The following is a 25,705-nucleotide window of genomic DNA, read 5'->3' as shown; positions in this document are numbered from 1 at the left end:
AAACACTGCTGCGAATCCGACGCCGTCTGAAGACTTAGAGCCATCTGTGTACACAGCGGTGGCATGAGAATGAGAGTGGAAGTGATCAAGAAAAAGAGAGCGGGAAGCCACCGTAGGCAGTTGAGCTTTCGAGCAAGGGAGTGAGAAAGAACAGACCCGAACAGCTGGAACTTCCCAGGGGGGTAGGGAAAAGTGAGATGCTACATGAACATATAAAGGTGGTAACTGAAGGGAAGACAAGAGTGAAAGTAGGCGAAGAGAAAAGGGACGGAGCAAACAGGGGCGGCGAACGAATAAAGAATGTCTACTAATATCGGTGACCATTCTATAAATGGAAGGATTGTGTAGATCGTGAGAGCGTACATAGTAACGAAGGCAATGGGCATCACGGCGATCAGACAAGGATGGAACATTTGCTTCTGTATAGAGGCTCTCAACAGGGGAAGAGCGAAAAGCACCAAGGCACAAACGTAAGCCTTGGTGATGGATAGAGTTAAGGCTAGAGAGAGTAGCAGGAGAGGCCGCGGAATAAATCTGGTCGCCATAATCGAGTTTCGATAAAACGAGGGCTGAATGTAGGCGAAGCAGAGTTCGACGATCAGCTCCCCAGGAAAGATGAGCAAGGGTTTTAAGAAGGTTTAGCCGGCTGTGACAAGTTGCCTTCAGAGAGGTAATGTGAGGTTTCCAGGTTAACCGACGGTCAAAGAGAAGGCCTAGAAACCTGACTGTATCACGTTCGGGGATACGGGAGCCATAGAGATACAAAGGATGATCGGAGATAACAGAGCGTCTAGTGAAAGTAATTTGGTGAGTTTTGGTACTTGAAAATTTAAACCCATGTGTGGTGGCCCAAGTGGAAACATGGTCGACCGCATGCTGGAGAGAAACTGCAATAAGGTGACAGTCAGCGCCTGCACAAGCAATAGCGAAGTCATCAACATAGAGTGATGACCAAATATTGGGTGGAAGAACAGAGGCCAAATCATTTATAGCAAGGAGAAAAAGTGTTGTGCTTAGAACACATCCCTGAGGGACACCTTCAGCTTGGACGAAGTCCGGGGAAAGAACATTATTGACTCGAACACGGAAATGTCTGTCAGTTAAAAAGTTCTTAAGGAAGGATGGTAGATTGCCTCGGAGGCCTAAGGAATGGGCCTGGGCCAAAATATTATACCTCCAAGTTGTGTCATATGCCTTCTCAAGGTCGAAAAATATGGCAATAACTGAGTGATTATTCGCAAAGGCATTACGAACATACGTATCCAAGCGTAGTAAGGGGTCTATGGTAGAACGACCCTTACGAAAGCCATATTGACTAGCGGAGAGACTGTTGCGAGTCTCTAAATACCACATTAAACGTCGATTTACGAGGCGTTCCATCACTTTGCAAACTGCACTTGTAAGAGCGATGGGGCGATAGTGGGAGGCATCATGTCCTGTAGTACCCGGTTTGCGGAAAGGGAGAACAATGGCAGATTTCCACAGCTGGGGAAGAACTCCTTGTGCCCAAATAAGATTGAAGAGGTGTAAGAGGACTACAAGGGCTGACCGATGTAAATGTTGTAACATACGAATATGAATGTCATCAGGCCCAGCTGCCGATGATCGGCAAGCTGAGAGCGTTGCCTCCAGTTCTTGAAGTGTAAAAGGCACATTATACTGTTCTTCTCCGAGAGAAGAAAAGTCCAAGGGTACTAACTCTCTGGCAGACTTTGAGGAAAGAAACGAGGGGCATAGATGGAGCCCTCGGGAAATACGGACCAGATGTGTGCCAAGTTCAATGGCAACGTCGAGAGGGTTTGCTATATCAACACCAGTGACCCGTAGAACAGGAGCCGGGTCAGGAGAGTATTTACCACTCAATTTCCTCACTTTTTTCCAGACTGCACTCATAGAAGAAGCAAAGGTGATGGTGGAAACATAGTCTCGCCAACAAGTGCGTTTAGCTTCACGGATGACACGGCGAGCGATCGCACGCTTCTGCTTAAAATCAACAAGTCTCTCAGCGGTTCTATTGTACCGGTACCTGCCCCATGCAGCACGTTTCAAACGTACTGCACGAGCACAAGCAGGAGACCACCAAGGCACGCACTTCTGAGAATGCCTGCCTGAGGTTTGGGGTATAGAATGAGAAGCTGCGGTATAAACTGATGTCGAGAAGATGTGTAGGAGCTCATCAATGGAGGATGAAGAAGGAACCTCACTAAAAGCAGTGAGGTGTGAGTAAAGATCCCAATTTGCCCGATCAAATTGCCAGCGAGGGCTACGGGAAGGTGGTGAATAGTAAGGAGAAGTAAGAATGATCGGAAAATGATCGCTGTCATGTAAGTCTGGTAGAACAGACCAGGTGAAGTCTAGTGCAGTGGAGGAAGAGCAGACTGATAGATCGATGCAAGAGAGAGTATGAGTACGAGGATCAAAATGGGTGGGAGTACCCGTATTTAAAACATGGAGGGGGTGAGAGGCAAGAAAAGCCTCCAACTGAATGCCACGTGAGTCACAATGAGACCCCCCCCAGAGGAAATGGTGGGCATTAAAATCACCAAGTAACAGAAGTGGTGGTGGTAAGGATGAAACAAGAAAGGCAAAGTCTGGGATAGAAAATGCTCGAGAAGGAGAGAGATATAAAGAACATATTGTAAACCACTTATTCAAGTGGATACGGGCTGCAGTGTAATGCAGCGAGGTATGGACAAATAGTTGACAGTACGGAATATCATTGCGTAGAAGGGCACTTTCATTAAAGGTCCCATCTGAGAAAGGATCCGAAGAATACAATAAATTATAGCCTGAGATAGGATGGAAAACAGCCGAGTGTAATTTTGGTTCTTGTAAGCAAGCACCAACAGGGGAAAACCTGGAAAGCAACATCTGAAGCTCACCCCGATTACCCCTGAGGCCGCGGATATTCCACTGTAAATAGGCCATGATTGGCGATGAAGAAAATATCAGGAATCTGTAGGTAAAGGCACCTACGGACTAGAGGGGTTAGAAAAGTCAACGTGTGGTGGCATTGGAAGATGTTCAAGTAGCGAAGGAACGGAGCGTTGCGAAGAATGGGGTTGTGAAGATGGAGGAGAGGGAAGAGAAGGAACAGGAAGTGAATCAGTGTCCATTGAAGGTTTAGTCTCTGCAATATATTCTGAAATGGCTTCAAGTGTTTCTGAATTCAAAGATGTATGGGAAACCATATTGGAGATAGGAGGAGGAGGGTGAGTAAAGATTGGGACAGTAATGGACTGTACCAAAGTAGAGGGGGAGGGAAAAGTGTAAGGGACTGGAGATGAAGTGTGGGGGGGGACAGAAGAGGTAGAAACCTGGGAGGTGACAGAAGAGGGAGAAACTTGGGAGGGGACGGGGGTGGAAGGCATAGTACGAGGAGGAGGGTGAATCTCCACACTTGTAATAGAGCCAGAGAGAGGGGAAGAACTAGGTACAGAGACTGGGAAGGTAACGTGTGGAGGTGGAAGAAGGGAAGGAAGGGGCAAAGAAGATTTGAGCAATGTGGATTTTTTGGTCTTCTGAGTAGAGGGGCGATTGGTATTAGGTGTCGTACGAGGTCTTGTCGATACTGGGGCTTGTGAGGAAGGACGCGAAGATGTGAGAACAGACTGAGTTGTAGTCGGGACGTCAGAGCCAAGGACAGCAAAAGGATTAGATGCCGTAATGGCTATGGGAGGGGTAACAACAGAGGAGGCTGCAGAAGATGGGACCCCAGAAGTGGGGGGATGTTTGGAAACACGAGAATAAGAAACACGGGGTAGTCTCCCTTGGAGGCGGAGATGAGTAACTGCCATAGCATAAGGGAGACCTTCTGCCTCTTTGAGGCAACGGATTTCACGTTCATTTAAGTAGACCTGGCAACGGCGGGAGTACGAAGGGTGAGCTTCATTACAATTAAGGCAAGATGGAGGTTGACTGCAAGATGTATTAGAATGGTTGTCGGCACCACAGACTGGGCATTCGGCCATAGATCTGCAATATTTCGCTGGGTGACCAAAACGCCAGCAATTTCTACATTGTTGCGGTGTAGGTATCACCTTTCGAACTTGTAACCGATGTCCCGCGACATATACAGAGGACGGGAGTTCTCGGCTGTCAAAAGTTAAACGAGCCACATTGCAAGGGTAACGTCTCCGCCCCCGGGCAGGAAGGACATAAGTGTCTACTTTGAGGATTGGGAGATCCTGGAGTTCCAGCTGTTCAAAAATGTCATTGCCACATGACTGGAAATTCTGTTGGACTATGGTATGGGGCAGAATGACAGTACCACTACAAGAATTGAGAGAAAGATGTTTTTCAATAGTGATAGGAGTAGTATCGATATTCGAAAGGAGAGAAAGATCATGAGCTTGGGTAGCATTCTGGACAGTGACGATGCGCGTACCGCTCTTGAGAGCGTGAAATGAAATATCTCTGCCAACATGACGCAGGAGCGCTTTGGCAATACTATGGTCAGAAAGGTAGGCAGAAGAAGAAGTTGGTCTTAAAGTAAAGAATTTAGTCCATTGTGTGGTCCGAAACTGAGCGTGGAGAGGGAGTGCTTGACGTGTCGGTCGTTTCCGAGTAGAATGGGAAGGTAACGACGGAGCATCATCAGGAGATTGACGTTGGCGTTTAGGAGTAGGACCGGAGTTGGTCCGGCATGAAATGGGTGGGCGATTCGAAAATTGCCTTACCGTAGAGGGAGAAGCCGGAAGCATAGTCAAAGGAGAGCGGAGTTCAGACAAATCGAAGGAGTCAGTCGAAGCCCCGGTACCTGAAGCGGGTGAGGAAACAGCACCAGCAAGAGGTACAGGGGCATCAGGAGTGTCCGAAGAGTGGTCTAAACACAAGGCAGGGTCAGAATGGGGTGCGGTATCAAGAAGGGGCCCGGGGGTAGTGGTTTCATGGACTAGGGCTGCCATGGTTAGGTTACTCCTTTGCTTTTTGTTTTTAAGAAAAAAAAAGAAAGAAGAAAAGAAAATAAAAACAAAAAAAAGAATAAAAAAAGGGGGGAGCGGGGAGGAATAGTTCCCAGGAGGAATGAAAGGGCCGGAAATCTCCCTCCGCGCCCAAGAGGACTCGACACCGCTAGTAGCGCAGATGCAGCATGGAACCCGTGCCATACCCTACCCTTCATGCCAGTAAACCAGCAATCCGGGATAGCAACCTCACATCTGCCGAGCTACCTCGGTGGACAAAAGAGAGGGCGGCCGGATATCCGCCACAAAGCATACCTCCTTCAGCCACCACCCCCGGAATCCGAAAGGTGGCTTCCAGAGATACACCCGTCGCCCAAAAGACACCCAAAGCTACTCCGGGATACCGGAGAGGGATCGGGACATCCCTAGGCAATCCAGATTCCACGGCAAACTACGCCACCGCCAAGAAACCTCAACGGAATGGGATCGACCCCGGTGTCCTTTCCCCTACCTAGGAACTAGCGCGCCTGTGGGAGAAATCACGAAGGCTAAAAAGAGGAAGGGCAAAAGGGAGGGGTGAGGAGGAGGAGGAGGAATGGAAAAAGGGGAGGATGGGGAGGATGGGATAGGGGAGGGGAGAATGGGGGGTAATTAGGTTCGGTCTGAGGAAGAAGACCGACAGGGCTAATTCCTCAGACCAAGAGCCTCTTCACCACGCCAAGGAGCCCCCCTTGAAGAGGTATTCAACTCCAACCTTTATATTATCCTTCGTACCTGTGTACCTGTCTACCATCTTACTATCATATTATAACCAAGACATTACCATTGTTATTTTTTTACTATTATTCTTTTGGTACTTTAATTGTGAATTTTATTTTTTTTTTTTATTTTATTTTGTCAATTTAAATCTAGTTATACTCTTGATCTTGTCAACAACCTATACCAGACTCTAGTGCAATTGCAAGTACCATTTCAATTTGTATTTTTATATTATAAGTTTATATTGTAAGTCCTACTCTAAGATTGTTTTCATATCTTAGTGACTATATTGTGTGTGCAATTAGTGTATATTTCAATTATATTATTGTTCAAGGCCCTTAACTATCTTTTGCTAACTAGTACCAACTACCTCATATTTTTTTTTTTTCTACTTTTTTTTTTTATTCTTTTGCTACCTTAACTTGTATATTTTATCTTGTCAATTTAAATCTAGTTATACTCTAATTCTTGTAAACAACTTCTATAACACCTTAGTGCAATTACAACTGAGAGTCTTGTGCCTTTTTTATATCATTAGATTAAACTCAGTTGTACTATAGCTCATTCTAGCTCAATACATAGTCAGTACAAAAGTCATTATATTAGACCATAGTGTAATTACTAGTGAGAGCCTGGTGCTATTTTTAATTTGTATTTCTACATTATTAGATTAAACCTAGTTGTACTATTGCTCACTCTAGGTCAATACATAGACTATACCAAAGTCACTACATTAGACCTTAGTGCAATTACAAGTGAGAGTCTTGTGCTATTTTTAATTTGTATTTTTATATTATTAGTTTATACCAAGTTGTACTTTAGCTCATTCCAGCACAACACATAGACAACACCAACTTCATTATGTGTATTAGTGACTATACTCTACATGACCAAAATGCTATAGCTATATACTTGTCCAAACTTCCCACCACTACAGATATCAGTACTAAAACTCAACACACAACTCAGGATATAAATAACCATAATTTAAACCTAGAAGATGATTGATCACGTTGACCCTGATCTAAACCTACATAATCTGACACACAATCGAAACCTATTGGAAAGTAACTGCCTTTACTACACAGCATCACAAGCCAGCACTATCCTAAACAATGATAAAAGTCTATCAGTACTTAACTACAACATCAGGTCCTTAAGCAAACACTATGATGACCTCCTGGCACTCCTTGAATCACTAAAGACACCCTTCTCCTGCATTATTCTTACCGAGACCTGGCTAAAACAGGACACAATAGATATCTACCCTCTACCAGGATACACAGCAATCCACAACTGCAGACCATACCAAGTTGGGGGTGGTATTGCAATCTATTACTCTAACCAATTATCTTGTATCAGCACCAATTGCTTTAGTGATGAATATGGAGAATACATTTTTGCTAATTTTACTGTAAAAAACCTTAAACCTATAACAATCGGTGCCATTTACCGGATACCCCACACTAACATCCCAAACTTCAGTGAGAAATTAAAGGCACTAATAACAAACAGACAAATGAATAAGCACCACCTTCTCTTAGCTGGAGACTTCAACATCAACCTTGGCCTACTAGATGATCAGCCTGTAACTGATTTCATCAACAATATGAACAACACACTTCTCATACCAACAATAACTAAACCAACCAGGCTCACTGAAACAAGTGCAACCATAATAGACCACATATGGACCAATATACTAGCCCCCCTTAAATCAGGGATAATCACAGATAGCACTACAGACCACTACCCTACCTTCCTCTTGACAAACATTAGTAAACCACCACTTGAATACAACAAAGTCTCATTTAGACTCCATGATGATGCCTCAATAAGGAAGTTCACAGCTGACCTAGAGACTGTTGACTGGCCTACAGAATTCTCCAAGGCCAATGGTATTGACGACTGGACAGACATTTTTCTTAACAAACTACTTAGACTATACAACAAACATTGTCCTATAAAAACGAAACAGATCACAAACAAATGGCTTGGTTGCCCATGGCTAACCAGCACCATTCTGAAATCCATTGATAAGAAACACCAATATGAAAGGCAATATAGACAGGGCTTAATACACAAAGATATTCTTAAACACTATTTATCAGTCCTCACCAAAGTAATAAAGAAAGCCAAACAACTATACTACTCCAGTAGATTCACTGACACAAGAGGAGATATAAAAAAGACCTGGAAAACACTCTCTCAGAGTGGTGGTTCACACTTACACTCACTCACCCATTTGACCATAAACAGAAATATCAATCTCAATCTCAAAATAATGAATCTTAACTAGTCAAAAGTTGGCCTGTGATACTCCAATACTGAAACTATGTATAGTGTCAAAACAAAAGCATTCCCATTGCTAAACTCACAACTAGTATTTAGTCACTTAGCCATAATACTAACTTATCTCATAATTCTGTAACATTTTAAACCTAAGATTTAATATAAGTCTGCCCGAAATGCCTAGCCATGCTAGGCGTTCTAGTGGTACACTCTGTAATTATTATTTTACTACATGTAAACCACACAATAACCAAATTCTGTAAACTCAGCATTGTAATACTTATAGAGAATAAAGTTTGAATTTGAATTTGAGTTTGACAGTGTCTTCCACTGCAGACACTGCAAGGCTCCAGGCGGACATCAACCAAATCTTTCAGTGGTCTGCAGAAAACAATATGAAGTTCAACGATGAGAAATTTCAATTACTCAGATATGGTAAAAATGAGGAAATTAAATCTTCATCAGAGTACAAAACAAATTCTGGCCACAAAATAGAGCGAAACATCAACGTCAAAGACCTGGGAGTGATCATGTAGGAGGATCTCACCTTCAAGGACCATAACATTGTATCAATCGCATCTGCTAGAAAAATGACAGGGTGGATAATGAGAACCTTCAAAACTAGGGATGCCAAGCCCATGATGACACTCTTCAGGTCACTTGTTCTATCTAGGCTGGAATATTGCTGCACACTAACAGCACCTTTCAAGGCAGGTGAAATTGCTGACCTAGAAAATGTACAAAGAACCTCCACGGCGCGCATAACAGAGATAAAACACCTCAATTACTGGGAGCGCTTGAGGTTCCTGAACCTGTATTCCCTGGAACGCAGGCAGGAGAGATACATGATTATATACACCTGGAAAATCCTAGAGGGACTAGTACCGAACTTGCACACGAAAATCACTCACTATGAAAGCAAAAGACTTGGCAGATGATGCAACATCCCCTCAATGAAAAGCAGGGGTGTCACTAGCACGTTAAGAGACCATACAATAAGTGTCAGGGGCCCGAGACTGTTCAACTGCCTCCCAGCATACATAAGGGGGATTACCAACAGACCCCTGGCAGTCTTCAAGCTGGCACTGGACAAGCACCTAAAGTCGGTACCTGACCAGCCGGGCTGTGGCTCGTACGTTGGTTTGCTTGCAGCCAGCAGTAATAGCCTGGTTGATCAGGCTCTGATCCACCAGGAGGCCTGGTCACAGATCGGGCCGTGGGGGCATTGACCCCCGGAACTCTCTCCAGGTAAACTCCAGGTCCAGGGAGTGGGAATTTGTTATTCTGATAGCAGCCTTTTGCTGGGTTATTAGAGGCCTTAGGTGATTTGATGTTGTTGACCCCTATGCACAAATTCTATATATGAGATAAGAGTAGACGAGTGAGTGATACAGTGAAGGAGAGCTGATTGTGGAACATAGTACCATATCTTTGATAGTATGTGCATAGAGTTTTTACACAGTGTGATATGGACATGGGGTACATCAAAAAGAGATCTGTGTCTTGTGTTATGGTCGTGTGACCTGTTAAGGCTGGTGAGGAGAAGTTTGAGTGAAGGGTTTATGTTTGAGTGTAGTGTTTTATGTATGTATTAAGCACATGAGTAAGTGTGGATGTTCTTTACAGTGAGCAGTTTTAGACTTTTGAATATTGGTGGAGTATGCTGTCGAGAGTGGGAATTTATCATTCTGACTGCAACCTTTTGCTTTAGGTGATTTAATGTTGTCGATCCCCATACACATATCCCATAGGTGAGATAAGGGTAGATGAGTGAATGAAACAGTGCAAGGAAAGCTGATTGTAGAACATAGTTCCGTATCTTAAATAGTATGGCTACTGTCTTAGAAGTTTTCTTGGAAATTTGTTGTATGTGTGTCTGGAATTTGAGGCCACTGTCAAGGTGGATTTCAATACTACTGCTTATTTACCTACCACAATTGATCTAATATATAATAAACAATATAAATAACATAGAAACATGATAAATACTACTCCAGAATGATATTTGGCATAATATCAAGCGGTCCAACAGAGGTATGAAGTCACCGCTAGAGGCTGAGGGATAAAGTACAGTGGTACCCCGAGTTTCGTACAGCTCTCAACTCAAACAATTATGTAAGTATTATTGCAAGTGCTTTTGTAAGTGTATTTTGGGGATTCTGAAACGGACTAATCTAATTTACATTATTCCTTATGGGAAAAAATTTGTTCGGTAACGGCACTCAAACAGCCTTCTGGAACGAATTACAGTAGGGCCCCACTTATACGGCAGGTTAGGTTCCAGGCTACCGCTGTAAAGCAGAAACCACTGTAAAGTGGAACACCCTTTTTTTTTTCTTATAAATGCATACAAACACTAGATAACAAGTTTACACTAACATATATTAAGTTAGCAATAGAACTAGGCATCAAAAAACAATAAAGTACAATACACACATAGTGCACTCATTACTTACCTTAAAATATTTATAGTCTTAATCTAGGGTGAGACAAGTAGTATTTATTGTAAGAAATCAAGTGTGGTATGTATGGTAGTCAGCCAGGCTACCATACCAGGCCAACCCACCCACCCATACTATTCTATGATATTTAAGCATCCCAGAGCGATAAAATGTAAATACAGTCCACTCATTACTTACCTTAAAATATTTGTAGTCTTAATGTAGGGTCAGGAGTAAGTAAATGAGATAAAACGAATAAATGAGAGAGAGAAAGAATGAGTGCATGAGAGAGGACAGGTGCAGAGTTATGTAAACAAACCAGGCGAAGGTAAGTTTTGTAAACAAAGTGTACATGTCTGGTTTGTGTACAAGTTACATTGTGTACATGTCTTTACATTGATATGGTAGAATAAATAAAGAAGAACACTCCCATTCTCATGTAGCATCATTTTGAGAAGAAATGATGCTCTGAGTGAAGGCAATGGAAATAAGTCACTCTGACTTTTTTGGGTTATCCTAGGTTCTCTACACATATGTTATGTATGATAATCTATGTAACTGTATTTGTGTATACCTGAATAAACTTACTTACATACATATGAAAGGAATAATTTTCTACAGTTACCCCCAGTAACACATTTTCTCTTATGTCAGATTAGAGAAAATGTTATTCTTGCCATCACTTGTACAAGTTATCTGGCTACCACATCTCATATTTATGTTTATTTATTCTTTTGTGGAGTGTATTTATCATCTTTTTATGTTATGTATCGTGTTTATTATATAATTTTGAAAAAAATATCATGGATGGATTAATGAAAATGTGTATATTAATGTAATATACGACATTTAATGAGACTCGGTGATTATTATTACAGTGGACCCCCGCATAACGATGGCATCGCATAGCGATTTTTCCGCATAATGATTACTTTTATCGCAAAATTTTTGCCGCGCATACCGATTAAAAACCCGCATACCGATTTTCGTCCGAGACGCGTCCAATGTGCCCTCAGCCAGCCTCACATGTGCCGCTCCGTCCCATTGTTTACCAGCCAGCCTCCGCGGTAACATCCAAGCATACACTCGGAATATTTCGTATTATTACAGTATTTTCGGTGCTGCTTCTGGAAAATAAGTGACCATGGGCCCCAAGAAAGCTTCTAGTGCCAACCCTACACCTCAAAGGGTAAGAATTACTATAGAGATGAAGAAAGAGATAATTGATAAGTATGAAAGTGGAGTGCGTATAGCCGACCTAGTCAAGCTGTTCAAGAAACCCCAATCAACCATCGCTACTATTGTGGGCACCAGAAAGACAATCAAGGAAGCTGTTCTTGCCAAAGGTTCAACTGTGTTTTCGAAACAAAGATCGCAATTGATGGAAGATGTTGAGAGACTCTTATTGGTGTGGATAAATGAAAAACAGATAGCAGGAGATAGCGTCTCTCAAGCGATCATATGTGAAAAGGCTAGGAAGTTGCATGAGGATTTAATTAAAAAAATGCCTGCAACTAGTGATGATGTGAGTGAATTTAAGGCCAGCAAAGGTTGGTTTGAGAGATTTAAGAAGCGTAGTGGCATCCATAGTGTGATAAGGCATGGTGAGGCTGCCAGTTCGGACCACAAAGCGGCTGAAAAATATGTGCAGGAATTCAAGGAGTACATAGAAACTGAAGGACTGAAACCTGAACAAGTGTTTAATTGTGATGAAACAGGCCTGTTCTGGAAGAAAATGCCAAGCAGGACCTACATTACTCAGGAGGAAAAGGCACTCCCAGGACATAAGCCTATGAAAGACAGGCTTACTTTGTTGATGTGTGCCAATGCTACTGGTGATTGCAAAGTGAAGCCTTTATTAGTGTATCACTCTGAAACTCCCAGAGCGTTCAGGCAAAAGAATGTCCTCAAGGATAATTTGTGTGTGCTGTGGAGGGCAAACAGTAAGGCATGGGTCACTAGGGAATTTTTCTATAACTGGTTACACCATGCATTTGCCCCCAATGTGAAAAATTACCTAACTGAAAAGAAATTAGAACTTAAGTGCCTCCTGGTGTTAGACAATGCCCCTGGTCATCCTACAGACGTGGCAGAGCGACTTTATGGGGACATGAGCTTCATTAAGGTGAAGTTTTTGCCTCCTAATACCACTCCTCTCCTGCAGCCCATGGACCAGCAGGTTATTTCCAACTTCAAGAAACTGTACACAAAAGCTCTGTTTGAAAGGTGCTTTGTAATGACCTCAGAAACTCAACTGACTCTAAGAGAGTTTTGGAGAGATCACTTTAATATCCTCAATTGTGTAAACCTTATAGGTAAGGCTTGGGAGGAAGTGACAAAGAGGACCTTGAACTCTGCTTGGAAGAAACTGTGGCCAGAATGTGTAGACAAAAGGGATTTTGAAGGGTTTGAGGCTAACCCTGAGAATCCTGTGCCAGTTGAGGAATCCATTGTGGCATTGGGAAAGTCCTTGGGGTTGGAGGTTAGTGGGGAGGATGTGGAAGAGTTGGTGGAGGAGGACAATGAAGAACTAACCACTGATGAGCTGATAGATCAACTTCAAGAGCAAGAGGCCAGACCTGAGGAAACTGGTTCAGAGGAGGGGAGAGAGAAATTGAAGAAGTTGCCTACTACAAAGATAAAGGAAATCTGTGCTAAGTGGCTTGAAGTGCAAACCTTCATGGATGAAAATCACCCTCACACAGCTATTGCAAGCCGTGCTGGTGATTATTACACTGACAATGTTGTGAAACACTTTAGGCAAGTCATAAAGGAACGAGAGGTACAGGCCACTATGGACAGATATCTTGTGCGAAAGAAGTCCAGTGACTCTGAAGCTGGCCCTAGTGGCATTAAAAGAAGAAGGGAAGTAACCCCAGAAAAGGACTTACTACCTCAAGTCCTAATGGAAGGGGATTCCCCTTCTAAACACTAACACACTCTCTCCCCTCCTCCCATCCCATCAATCATCACCAGATCTTCAATAAAAGTAAGTGTCATTTAATTGTGCATGCCTTTTTCAGTTTGTGTGTATTAAAATTAACATTTCATGTGGTAAAAAAAATTTTTTTTCATACTTTTGGGCGTCTTGCACGGATTAATTTTATTTCCATTATTTCTTATGGGGAAAATTCATTCGCATAACGATTATTTCGCATAACGATGAGCCCTCTTGCACGGATTAAAATCGTTAACCGGGGGTCCACTGTATTATTATCATTATTTCTAATATGGCGTCACTTGTGCAAGTCGTCTGCTACCACATCTCACATTTATGTTTATTTATTCTACTGTGGGGTGTATTTATCTTATTTATATGCTATGCATCGTGTTTATTATATAATTTTGAAAAAATATCATAGATGGATTAATGAAAATGTGTATATTAACGTAATATATGACATTAAATGAGACTCGATGATTATTATTATCATTACTAATATGACATCTGGAGACATAAGAGACTCTTACTGATTTTAATGTGTACCTGCATGCCAGCACAGTGTGTAAGTTTATTTAGGTACAGGTTGTGGAAATTTATTTGGTCCCTAAAGTTCCACAGGACAGATCCAGCATGGCCGTACGGGACGGCTGAGCTGGATGGCCCTTATACCCCACCCAAACATGAAAGCATTCTCTCTAGTTGGCGATGGATTGTTGGTAGGCATGTATTTAATTTATAGATTTACTCTTCAAGGAAGGAGTAGGTAGTTTTACTGGTAGTACACTAATATTAGGATTATTGAGGCAACTGTAGATAATGTAGACCTAAGACCTTAACATAGGTAGTAATAGGCCGATAATGTAGGCAAACACTAGGATAAGTTAGCTAGGGAGAACTGGCAGCCCTAGTTTGAACGAAGAGACGAGGGTCTGGAAGAGGGACCAGCTCGTTCTTCTTAAGACAGACACCAACTGGACAAGATGTGCCGTGATCAGCAGACGGCACCCCCCACGTGTCTTCACATCTGAGACCTGGGGAAATCTGGTAGAGGCACCTCGATGTACCGTAGATGACCTCCTCCGTCAGGCCCATACAGTAAGACAAGACCTCCACTTTTATCTCGTAGATTTCTGGCCAGTGTCTGGGGAGATTGTGAGTGAGTTTGAACTGTGGGCCCGGTGTGCAACAGGCAGTGCATGCCCAGTAAGTACCAGTGTCTCAGAGCAGTCTGGAAGCTAGTGTCCGTGTCTGCATAGTTATACTAGGGGATACATACCCTCTTGGATATAGGAATTTCTGAGGTGCAGGCAGGACACTAATAACGATTGAATATTGCAGGAATTAAGGCTCCCGGTTGCACGTGGTTTCTGAGGGGGAAGTCCAAAGGGGCTAAGGCTAAGCTTAGGGAAGTGAAGATCAGGATATATGCTGCAACACCAAGTAAGTTAGTCCTTTATACGTGCATGCAGGCGAGTTTCTTGCAACATCAATCATTTGTGAAAATCTGTCCTATAAGCCACTTGTGAGGCTGAGGTACCCACCTCAGAGCTCGGTGTCAACAGAGCTTGCCAGGGTAGGTGACTCACTTGGAGGCAGTCCACACAAATTTTCACACAGGTATACATAAGTATAATTATCAGAGTATATATAAAATATGAAATAACTTTTAAAAACACTTGAAATTTTGGAGTTTCCAGATAAAATGGAGAGACTTAGTGCTTATTGAGCTCACAGAGAATGTAAACAAACAGGGTGGGGCGCGGTGACCGTATTAGAAAGTCAGGTGGGGGGAGCCATATATCGAGTTTTGGTCATAATTTGAAATGACCATATTAGCGGAACGCCGTAAGGTGAAATGCCGTAAAGCGGGGCCCTACTGTATGGCTGAAATACGGGGTACCACTTTACCAACCTCCTATCCTTTCCTGGGTACTTATATCAGAGAAAATATAGTGTAGGATAGTGCTAAGTGCTAATTGTTATATACATTCATAATGCACCATAAAACTGACAAAGTTATTTTCTCAATTTTTTTTTTCTGCGCCCTCGTTTTCGTCGATTATTTCGGAAGTAAGTTATTCATAAATTACAGTAATTATGAATGTGATGAACTTGCATTAGCAATGTTTTATCAGCAGGTAGTGTACAAACAGCTTCTCGCAGTGCCAGAACCCAGCTAGGGCTTGCCATATATGAGTTTTGGTAATTTTTTTTCTCAGTTACTTGGGCAATGTATGATGGAAAGATGCTTTTTAACATACACCAAAAATTAAAGAAATTGAACAATATATAACGGAGTTCATTTCTCATCCTTGAAAGTCTAAAAAAAAAAAAAAAAAAAAAAAAAAATTACAATGAACGGTTCATAGGGATCCAGAATGGGCTCATTCAGTATTAGTTTTCTCTGTTGTTCAAGGTTTTCTCAGTGTTACTTAAGATTTTATATTTAGTTTACTATTACACTGTATATTCTGTGGTATAATTAACTATTTTTGTGCTTAAATATCTTAAAAAAAAATATTTACATACAGTTCGTAGGGGTCTGGAATGGATTAATCATATTTACATACAGTCCAATGAGGATATTAGGTTCGGGTCACGACCAAATCGGGCCCCAACCAGAGTTTTGGAATGAATTATGGTCGTGACCAGAGGTTCCACTGTATATCGTGTAGCTATATAGCAAATTTTGAGACTGTGCTTGTTGTTTACCTGGAGTTTACCTGGAGAGAGTTTCGGGGGTCAACGCCCCCGCGGCCCGGTCTGTGACCAGGCCTCCTGGTGGATCAGCGCCTGATCAACCAGGCTGTTGCTGCTGGCTGCACGCAAACCAACGTACGAGCCACAGCCCGGCTGATCAGGAACTGCCTTTAGGTGCTTGTCCAGTGCCAGCTTGAAGACTGCCAGGGGTCTGTTTGTAATCCCCCTTATGTGTGCTGGGAGGCAGTTGAACAGTCTCGGTCCCCTGACACTTATTGTATGGTCTCTTAACGTGCTAGTGACACCCCTGCTTTTCATTGGGGGGATGGTGCATCGTCTGCCAAGTCTTTTGCTTTCGTAGTGAGTGATTTTCGTGTGCAAGTTCGGTACTAGTCCCTCTAGGATTTTCCAGGTGTATATAATCATGTATCTCTCCCTCCTGCGTTCCAGGGAATACAGGTTTAGAAACCTCAAGCGCTCCCAGTAATTGAGGTGTTTTATCTCCGTTATGCGCGCCGTGAAAGTTCTCTGTACATTTTCTAGGTCGGCAATTTCACCTGCCTTGAAAGGTGCTGTTAGAGTGCAGCAATATTCCAGCCTAGATAGAACAAGTGACCTGAAGAGTGTCATCATGGGCTTGGCCTCCCTAGTTTTGAAGGTTCTCATTATCCATCCTGTCATTTTTCTAGCAGATGCGATTGATACAATGTTATGGTCCTTGAAGGTGAGATCCTCCGACATAATCACTCCCAGGTCTTTGACGTTGGTGTTTCGCTCTATTTTGTGGCCAGAATTTGTTTTGTACTCTGATGAAGATTTAATTTCCTCATGTTTACCATATCTGAGTAATTGAAATTTCTCATCGTTGAACTTCATATTGTTTTCTGCAGCCCACTGAAAGATTTGGTTGATGTCCGCCTGGAGCCTTGCAGTGTCTGCAATGGAAGACACTGTCATGCAGATTCGGGTGTCATCTGCAAAGGAAGACACGGTGCTGTGGCTGACATCCTTGTCTATGTCGGATATGAGGATGAGGAACAAGATGGGAGCTAGTACTGTGCCTTGTGGAACAGAGCTTTTCACCGTAGCTGCCTCGGACTTTACTCTGTTGACGACTACTCTCTGTGTTCTGTTAGTGAGGAAATTATAGATCCATCGACCAACTTTTCCTGTTATTCCTTTAGCGCGCATTTTGTGCGCTATTACGCCATGGTCACACTTGTCGAAGGCTTTTGCAAAGTCTGTATATATTACATCTGCATTCTTTTTGTCTTCTAGTGCATTTAGGACCTTGTCGTAGTGATCCAGTAGTTGAGACAGACAGGAGCGACCTGTTCTAAACCCATGTTGCCCTGGGTTGTGTAACTGATGGGTTTCTAGATGGGTGGTGATCTTGCTTCTTAGGACCCTTTCAAAGATTTTTATGATATGGGATGTTAGTGCTATTGGTCTGTAGTTCTTTGCTGTTGCTTTACTGCCCCCTTTGTGGAGTGGGGCTATGTCTGTTGTTTTTAGTAACTGAGGGACGACCCCCGTGTCCATGCTCCCTCTCCATAGGATGGAAAAGGCTCGTGATAGGGGCTTCTTGCAGTTCTTGATGAACACAGAGTTCCATGAGTCTGGCCCTGGGGCAGAGTGCATGGGCATGTCATTTATCGCCTGTTCGAAGTCATTTGGCGTCAGGATAACATCGGATAGGCTTGTGTTAATCAAATTTTGTGGCTCTCTCATAAAAAATTCATTTTGATCTTCGACTCTCAGTCTGGTTAGCGGCTTGCTAAAAACTAAGTCATATTGGGACTTGAGTAGCTCACTCATTTCCTTGCTGTCATCTGTGTAGGACCCATCTTGTTTAAGTAGGGGCCCAATACTGGACGTTGTTCTCGATTTTGATTTGGCATAGGAGAAGAAATACTTTGGGTTTCTTTCGATTTCATTTATGGCTTTTAGTTCTTCCCGCGATTCCTGACTCCTAAAGGATTCTTTTAGCTTAAGTTCGATGCTTGCTATTTCTCTGACCAGTGTCTCCCTGCGCATTTCTGATATATTGACCTGTTGTGGCAAAATTTACAAAAGTAAACTGGCAGTGTATATACTGTACAGCAGTTAATAGCAAACCAAATTAAGTGGCACCCTTGTTTTCGACCTTAATCCATTCCAGAAGGTCAGTCAAAATCCAAAATGGATGAAAACCAAAGTAATATTTCCCATAAGGAATAATGTAAATCCAATTAATCCATTCCAGACACCCAAAAATATTAACAAAAAATACATTTTATAGAGAATAACTATAATTTTACATATTGAAAGCAATGAGAAATAAATATAAAGCACTAATTTTAATGGATAAATGAATATTTAAATCACTATTACATAACTTTACTGAAGACTCTTGTTGGCGTATGGAAGAAGGCGAGGAGGGGAGAGAGAGGAGAGGTTATTGTTTGGAAGGGGAATCCCCCTCCATAAGGACTTCAGGTATCAAAGCCCTATCTGGGGTTACTTCCCTTCTTTGTCTTTTACTGGCACTAGGACCAGCTTGAGCCACTGCATCCCTGTCACATAAAAAATCTGTCCAGAGATGCCTGTTTCTGGCATCTCTTTAAAATTTGCCTAAACTGTGACAGGACATTGTTGCTGAGCATGTTGCAGAAATGGCTTGCAACAGTTTTGTTAGGGGTGATAATTCTCCACAAAAATTTGCAACTCACTCCACTTTACACACATGCCTTAATCACTGAAGAAGGCACATTCTCACCAGGATGGAACTGATTGTTGATTTGGACTTCCCATACATCCTGGCAAGCTCAGCCACATGTATGCCACTTCTGTATTTTGATACAAGCTATTACTTGAATTTGAATTCTACTGTGTTTCTCACCTTCTTTACCAAAGGGCTGGCACGATCTTTCTTTGGCCCCATGGTGGCTTATTTCACAGTTGCACTCAATAAACAAGCACCAAAAACAATGGATGAATGCGCGAAGTATTGCTCACTCGACAAGTGACAGAGGCAGACTGACTCAGGCAACAGCCTTCCAGGCTGGTGGAGGCATCTGATATGGATGATTTCTGAGTCGATGTACGAAACCTGGAGTAAAAATTCACTGAAAAAAGTGGTCGAAATCTGAACTGTATGATATTCAGACCAGAAAAAAGCTGGAGTTTTACTGTATATGTATAATTTTTCAAAACCATCACTATATTCATCCACTCCATCTCCTGGCCACCAAGGATGTTTTAATATTACACCATACCTTATTTACAGTAGTAAAATATGCCAAATATTAATATCCAGTTTGGTCTTGATCCTGACATTACCTGATAAGACAGATTTTTCTGTACTGGTATATAAAAGGCTCTAGTTATATAAAATGACTGATATCCAATATGATGGATGAAGGTACTTTTTCACTGCCCATGAAAGCAGGGAAACAGGGTAGACATTACAATGACATTCAATAGGTAGTTTCAATCTAGATACAGTTCTTTATTCTTTGATTACTAATATATTTACCAGAATTTTTATTCTTGCCAGGAATTGGAGACATACTAGACTTGCTTATTAGAACATAAGTTAATTCCTGAAAAATATAAGACGTGTGGAAAAACTGTGATTTTCTAAACATAAACTAATACTGTTATATGTTTAGTAAATTTTATGCATTTCACAATCTTTTTCTAGTTCTACAAAGCACAAGAGAAGGATGGGGTGCAAGAGCCATGCAAGATGAGATATTAGCTATGCAAACAATAGCTATTACACTGCAAACAAGCCATGCAAAGCAACATTATATATATATAGTAATTATATATATGTATATAGCATCTCATCAGATATGTACACAATATGTAAAGTTATGTAAGCATCTTCAGTTACATCAAAGATTAACTGTCAGTGAACTATGCCTAACCGTGCCTAAGTACTTGTAATTAATCTGAGTGGTGGGAACTAAACTTCCCACACTGTACTTTAGCAGCAATTCTGAATGGCATACAGGTTACTGTGGAAAGCCATGAACATAATTTGAGTGGTCTGCATTAACTATTAGTTTTCAGTAGATAAAAACAATTATATTGTGCTTCTTCTTCTCATGTACTTGCACTGAAACTAAATACATGTACTAAAACACTCAAATTAGAGTCAAGCCAGTAAATTTATAAGAATCTCTTTTTGTTTTCAGTTGCTGTAATGTATTTGATGCAGTTTAAATATATCTTTACAACAGAAGAGAAATATGCACTCACAAATTGTACCTTTCATTAACCCATTTATGTACACGTGGTATATTTATTTTGGATCAATCAAAACTAATTTACATATTTAAAAAAAATCTGACGATTAATTTATCTGTTTGGGAAAACAATCACCTAATTAAATATATGAAGATTTTAAAAAAATCTGTATGAAATGTTTATCTGTCAGGCAAAAGTTTTGCCGAAGCTGCATTTCTCATGGCAGGGAATGTGTGAATAGCAATGACAAGCTTTCATACATAGAGGAAATTATGTTTTACTTAATTTAAAGCACTGTGATTATGGTCATCCTCAGTACACTGATAAAATCAAAAACAAGTTATGTTCATCATTGAAGGCCTGGAGCCTTGTTCTAAAAAAAAATTAACTGGGATTTAGTTATATTTGTTCATTGGAATCAGAAAAAGAACCACACATATTGTATGTAAAAGTAAGAGGAGGAATATATCAGTGACTCAAGGATTTCAGTTTGACACATACTATATTACATGAAACTGTTGATTTCATTGTGATATTTCTCTTTGATGAGATTATGGAGTTTAAATAAATTTAATTACACAGGTAATGTTCATGGTAAGTATATAGAAGTGAAGGCATGATATTAGTTTTAATAGCCTGAAAAATTGCCAAAGATTTTAAGACAATGAAATGAAGAAAATATCAGGAACATGAAAATCTGGAAAATGTGTTTACCTTCACTTATGTATACTAAAGGAACACTGGTCTGTAATAGTAATAATGCTATTAGATAAGTGCAGAAATTAGGTTTGATTTCTCTAAAAAATATATACTGTATAAAATTTTAAAAGGCAAATAAAGTAAGAATCTGACTGAATTAGAGATTGTAATGAAAGGAAGACTGTGTGAATGTAAATTTATTAATGCATGGGAGTGGATGTACCAGCAGATGGATAAATGAAGAAAAGTTTGTCAAAGGATGCAAAAATGGAAATCTGCATAGTGGTCTCAATACTTAAATGTGAATGTGAAACATGATATTTCAATATTGTAGTAAAGGTAATAATGGAAGAAATGAAAATAAGTGCAATGGTTATGCACAAAATAAGGGATAAAAAAATTTAGAAAATAGTATATACAGTGTTATGAAACGTACAATTCAGTGTGTGAAAGAAGGGCTGGAGAGATGGATTGGCCATGTAGAAAGACTGGAAAAAGTGATAAGTACAATCTAAAAACTTGTACATCATTTGTGTATCTTTAATGTGGAAACATTTTGCCAATGAGTGGCTTCCTCAGTCCAATACAAAGAAGAATGGTTGAAGATCAGAAGGAGTCTGAGATAATCAGTGACTGAGGAAGCCAGTGGTTGGCAAAAATGTTTCCACAATAAATAAGTCATCATCCTGTCAGTTCTCTGAACCTTTTATCTAGTTTAAAGGTGTATGGGTCATCTGAGGAAGGATTATTACAAGGAGAGTATAAAGTGTTACTGTACTATTATTATTATTATTGGAAAGACTAAATTTACAGTGGTCATACAGTGCCTGGGAAATGACAGGTAATGTTTGATCCAAGGAATAGGAGGGGTAGCTCCAGTTTCTTGTATGATAGGGGTATTGATATGGTAGGCAGGGGGGGCTGCAACACCCAGCATGGTGGATCAAAGTAGAAGCACATGGTCCAACTAGATGTGCTGCTGCAAAGTGAGCTTGCCCTTGCTGCAAGCATGAAAAACATGCTGATATTAACATCTCATTTTTTTTCCAAAACACACTACTGGTAGACTGTTTTTTCAAATATAATATGCCTATTTATGGTTGCCTATAAATAAATAGTTTGTAGGTTTATGTAATTTTATTACAAATAAAAAAGAAAATTGGGTAAATATGAGTGTTCTGAAATTGACACTGGGTAATGTTAAAAATAATAAAAATAAAAATAAAATTTTGTTTATGTATGAGAAAATTAATGGTATAAAATGATAATGGATTCCCATCATGGGATTCAAGGAAGTCAGCAAAACAGACTTGAGTTTGGGAGGTTGAAACGTACAGTGCCTTATCTCAGTGTGGAATGTCTCAGTTTTAAAGTTTAAGAAAGCAATGCTCCCTTATTGAGAAACCGAGTCAATTTATATGATTTGCAGATAATAGTAACTGTTAAATAAGTCTGTACACCTTAATCAAACTTGAACCACAGGGCTAAATCTCTTAAAATTCAGCAGTAAGTAGAAGGTTTTAAACTTTATCTGCTCTCTTACATGTTTATCATGCCATATTTCCCCCCAAAAAAAAAAATTATGGTGTTAGTATTGAAATTGCAAGTGTATAACAAAAAGACTAAAGAGTATGGTATGTTCAATCCAGTGAAGGTGATAAATGTGAATAAAGAAACCTTTTAAGAACTGTAAGAAGTATAGGCAAGAGCATAAGAACCATGCTCACCAAGAGTAGTGGGTTGAGCAGGCAAGCATGCAGGTGGCAATATTTGGGTAATTGCATACAATGAGTTATATGTTCCTGCTTAGGCTATAATAAATTTTTTGATTTGGTTATAATACATCCTTAGATTACTTGCATATTTAACAATAAGGGAGTGCAGTACATGAAAAAAGCACACTGTAAAAACATAATGTACAAGTCCTATATTCAGTGAATCTCACTTTGTAACTCTATATTATTTGTTTAATATAATCCTTTGTATACAATTTTGATCTTCTAATACTCTTACTAATAAAAAATTCTTTCAGGGTTATAAACACATTTCTAAAATAATAAAAAAGTGTATGACTTATGTGGGAAATATTTGTGTTTAAAAATCATGGAAGCAGCTAGTATGTTAAGCTAATTTTTTTTTCTTTGAGCTTCACATCAGTTCATCATTTACTAACAATGGCTTTCCTTATACCTATAATGCCATTACAAGAATCCTCAGTACACAATACAATTTATAGACAATTAAATTATTAATATAGTACCTCAGTTACTGCTTCATTATAAAGTATGTACAGTATAAAGCTTTACTAACATCTTCACCAGTTTTAATCTAGAAGTGCTTGATATGGAGAGTATGGAAGAAATGGCCAGCACATTCAGTATTTCTCTACTAATTACATTCTAATAGTTGTCTCTTACAATATATGAATATAAAAATCTTGTACTTAGTATAATTGTGTTTATATGCAATTAACTATTTGAGATTGTGTGGGTTAAATTATGAGTGAATTCACCTGATGGTCACTGAATCTACTGGACTCGAAGGTGACAGTGATCATGGTCTCTGTTTCTTACATTAAAGAATGAAAAAATTGATCAGTCCAAAGTGAGAAACCACTCAAAGAGAAATATGAAACATGCCTGAGATATTTGTAAACAGTATTTTGGTCTCAGCAACCCACTTCAGTGGGTCTCTAAGACCAAAATATACAGGTCTCTCTTATTTGTGTTTAATATTTCTAAGTGGTTTGTTTCCTCACTTTCCACTCACTCTGACTGCAAATTTTAGTAGTGTGTTCAAAATTATCTATGGAAAAACTTAGCAAATAAAAATGCAATTATCCAAGGAAGAAACGTCTTACCTCACGAGTGCTTCTGTCGACGATTTCATCTGTAGTGAGGCGGCGTTTTACAAGATGAAGCTTGAGCAACTTTCCCAGCTTATCTTTGTTAGCTATCACCTACATTAAATTTATTAGAAATATCAACATCAATTTCAAAATAAAGGAAAGCAGATAAAAGCATAAGTAATTTAAAAAAGTTTTCAAAGTACATATAATGAAGTACTGATGGGGAGGAGGATTATAAAAAAATGCTGGATAATGCACTGATTATCTAGCAATGACAAGAGAGAGAGATTCTCATAAATGCTGAATAATTCATTGATGGGGAAGGAAATTCTCATAACTGCTGGATAATGGATTATTTGGCACTGATGAGGAGGGGAAACTCATAAAGGCTCGATAATGCATGGATTACTCAGCATTGATGAGGAAGGGGATTTTCATAAATGTTGGATAATATATTATACAGCACTGATGAGGAGAGGATTCTCATATATGCTGGATAATATATTATTTGGCACTGTTGGGGGAGGGGGATTTTCATAAATGCTAGAAAATGCATAATTTTTTTATGGTTTCTATTTCTTGCACATTCCTTTTCACCATTATCTGTTCAAGAAATCTATACATCAGGGAAGAGAAAGAGGAGGGGAAGGGTATAGAGGGAGGAGAGGAAGAGGAGGGAAGGGGGGATATTAAGAAAGGGAGGCATGTAAAGGAAGGCAAGAGAGGTATAGAGAAAGGAAGAAAGAGAGAGAGGGGAAGGAAGGGAGGGAGGAAGAGAGGGAAAGAGTGAAAGGGAGAGGGACTGGTACAGAGGGAGAGGGTGATGCACAAAGCTGCAAGAGAATGCAAAGATACAGCACAAGAAATAAAAACTATCTGACATTCCACATTTTTGACTCAGCCTAAGTTGAAACCTCACACACATAAAAGGCCTAAATATATAGCACTCACTCCCAGAAGCTTCTAAAAATTTCCCTGTCTACCATCTTCACAAATAAAAAGTAAAGAAAAAATGATTTACATCATGACTGGTTTTGTCTTAGTTATATCCTACCCCTCTCTTTCCCTAAATTTAACTGCCAGTATTGTTTTGTCACTTTCTTCTTCCTTGTACTAATATTACTGTTGTATAAAGACAAAGTTTTACTGCTTAGGGTAATCATTATATTAATAATCTTGTCAGGCAAAAAAAGTTATGTCAACTCTAGCATTCATTTAATTAAATCTTAACTTATCAGTTGTGTGATTCTAAGTTAGCTCTAAGTTCATTGTAATTTTAAGTTAGCCTTATGTTAGTCATAATTTACCCAAAATAGGCTGCAAAACTAGGGAGCTTTTCCTTGTGTGTTAACCATAAAATATTGCAGTGCAGTGTATCTTTAGGGAAATAATAAATTTTTTTAGTGATGATAAAATGTATTAAAAATTTTATTGGTTATGGATAAAATATATTACAAACCTGATTAAGACGTTCACTGTTGACCATATTAAATGCTTCATTGGAAGGAGCAAATAGTGTGAGGTCCGGTTCCACAACAAGCTGATGAGTCATGTCTTGGTAGTGTTCACGAATAAGTGTGTAGAACTTACTCAGCTGTCCTCTCGTTTCCTAGTGAAAGGTACACTCGATTATATTTGCGTACAATCATATGCTGTTGAGAAATCAATTTCTGTTTAAAATCAATGGATTTAACCCACTTATAGATTTGTTTATGCTAAGCCCTGTAACAATGCAGGCATTATGTTCCTGAGAATTGGTGTGTAACAAAATCTTATTTTAAATGAGTACAGGTCCTCTATCACAAATCCGGCATCATTGGGACCTGTAGTGTGCTGGATTACTGAGTTTGCCAGATTACAGAGTGGTTAGGTTAGAATACAC

At 40.1% G+C, this 25,705-nt stretch overlaps 1 protein-coding gene across 2 annotated transcripts in view; it reads right to left on the bottom strand.

Moving 5' to 3' along the window:
* Positions 1 to 25,460, bottom strand: part of LOC138854345 (fasciclin-1-like) — a 122,986-nt gene extending 97,526 nt beyond the window's left edge. For both annotated transcript variants that reach the window (XM_070096947.1, XM_070096948.1), the window contains exons 1-2: positions 25,283 to 25,460; positions 23,836 to 23,934 (exon numbers count right to left, since the gene is read on the bottom strand). In XM_070096947.1, coding sequence (XP_069953048.1) covers positions 23,836 to 23,934; positions 25,283 to 25,375 — 192 coding nt within the window. In that variant the 5' untranslated portion in view covers positions 25,376 to 25,460. The remainder of the gene's footprint in view (positions 1 to 23,835; positions 23,935 to 25,282) is intronic.
* Between the last annotated feature and the right edge of the window lie 245 nt (positions 25,461 to 25,705).

Source organism: Cherax quadricarinatus, chromosome 4 (assembly GCF_038502225.1).
Source record: "Cherax quadricarinatus isolate ZL_2023a chromosome 4, ASM3850222v1, whole genome shotgun sequence".
NCBI lineage: Eukaryota > Metazoa > Arthropoda > Malacostraca > Decapoda > Parastacidae > Cherax > Cherax quadricarinatus.
This window is presented reverse-complemented; position numbering and strand designations above follow the sequence as displayed.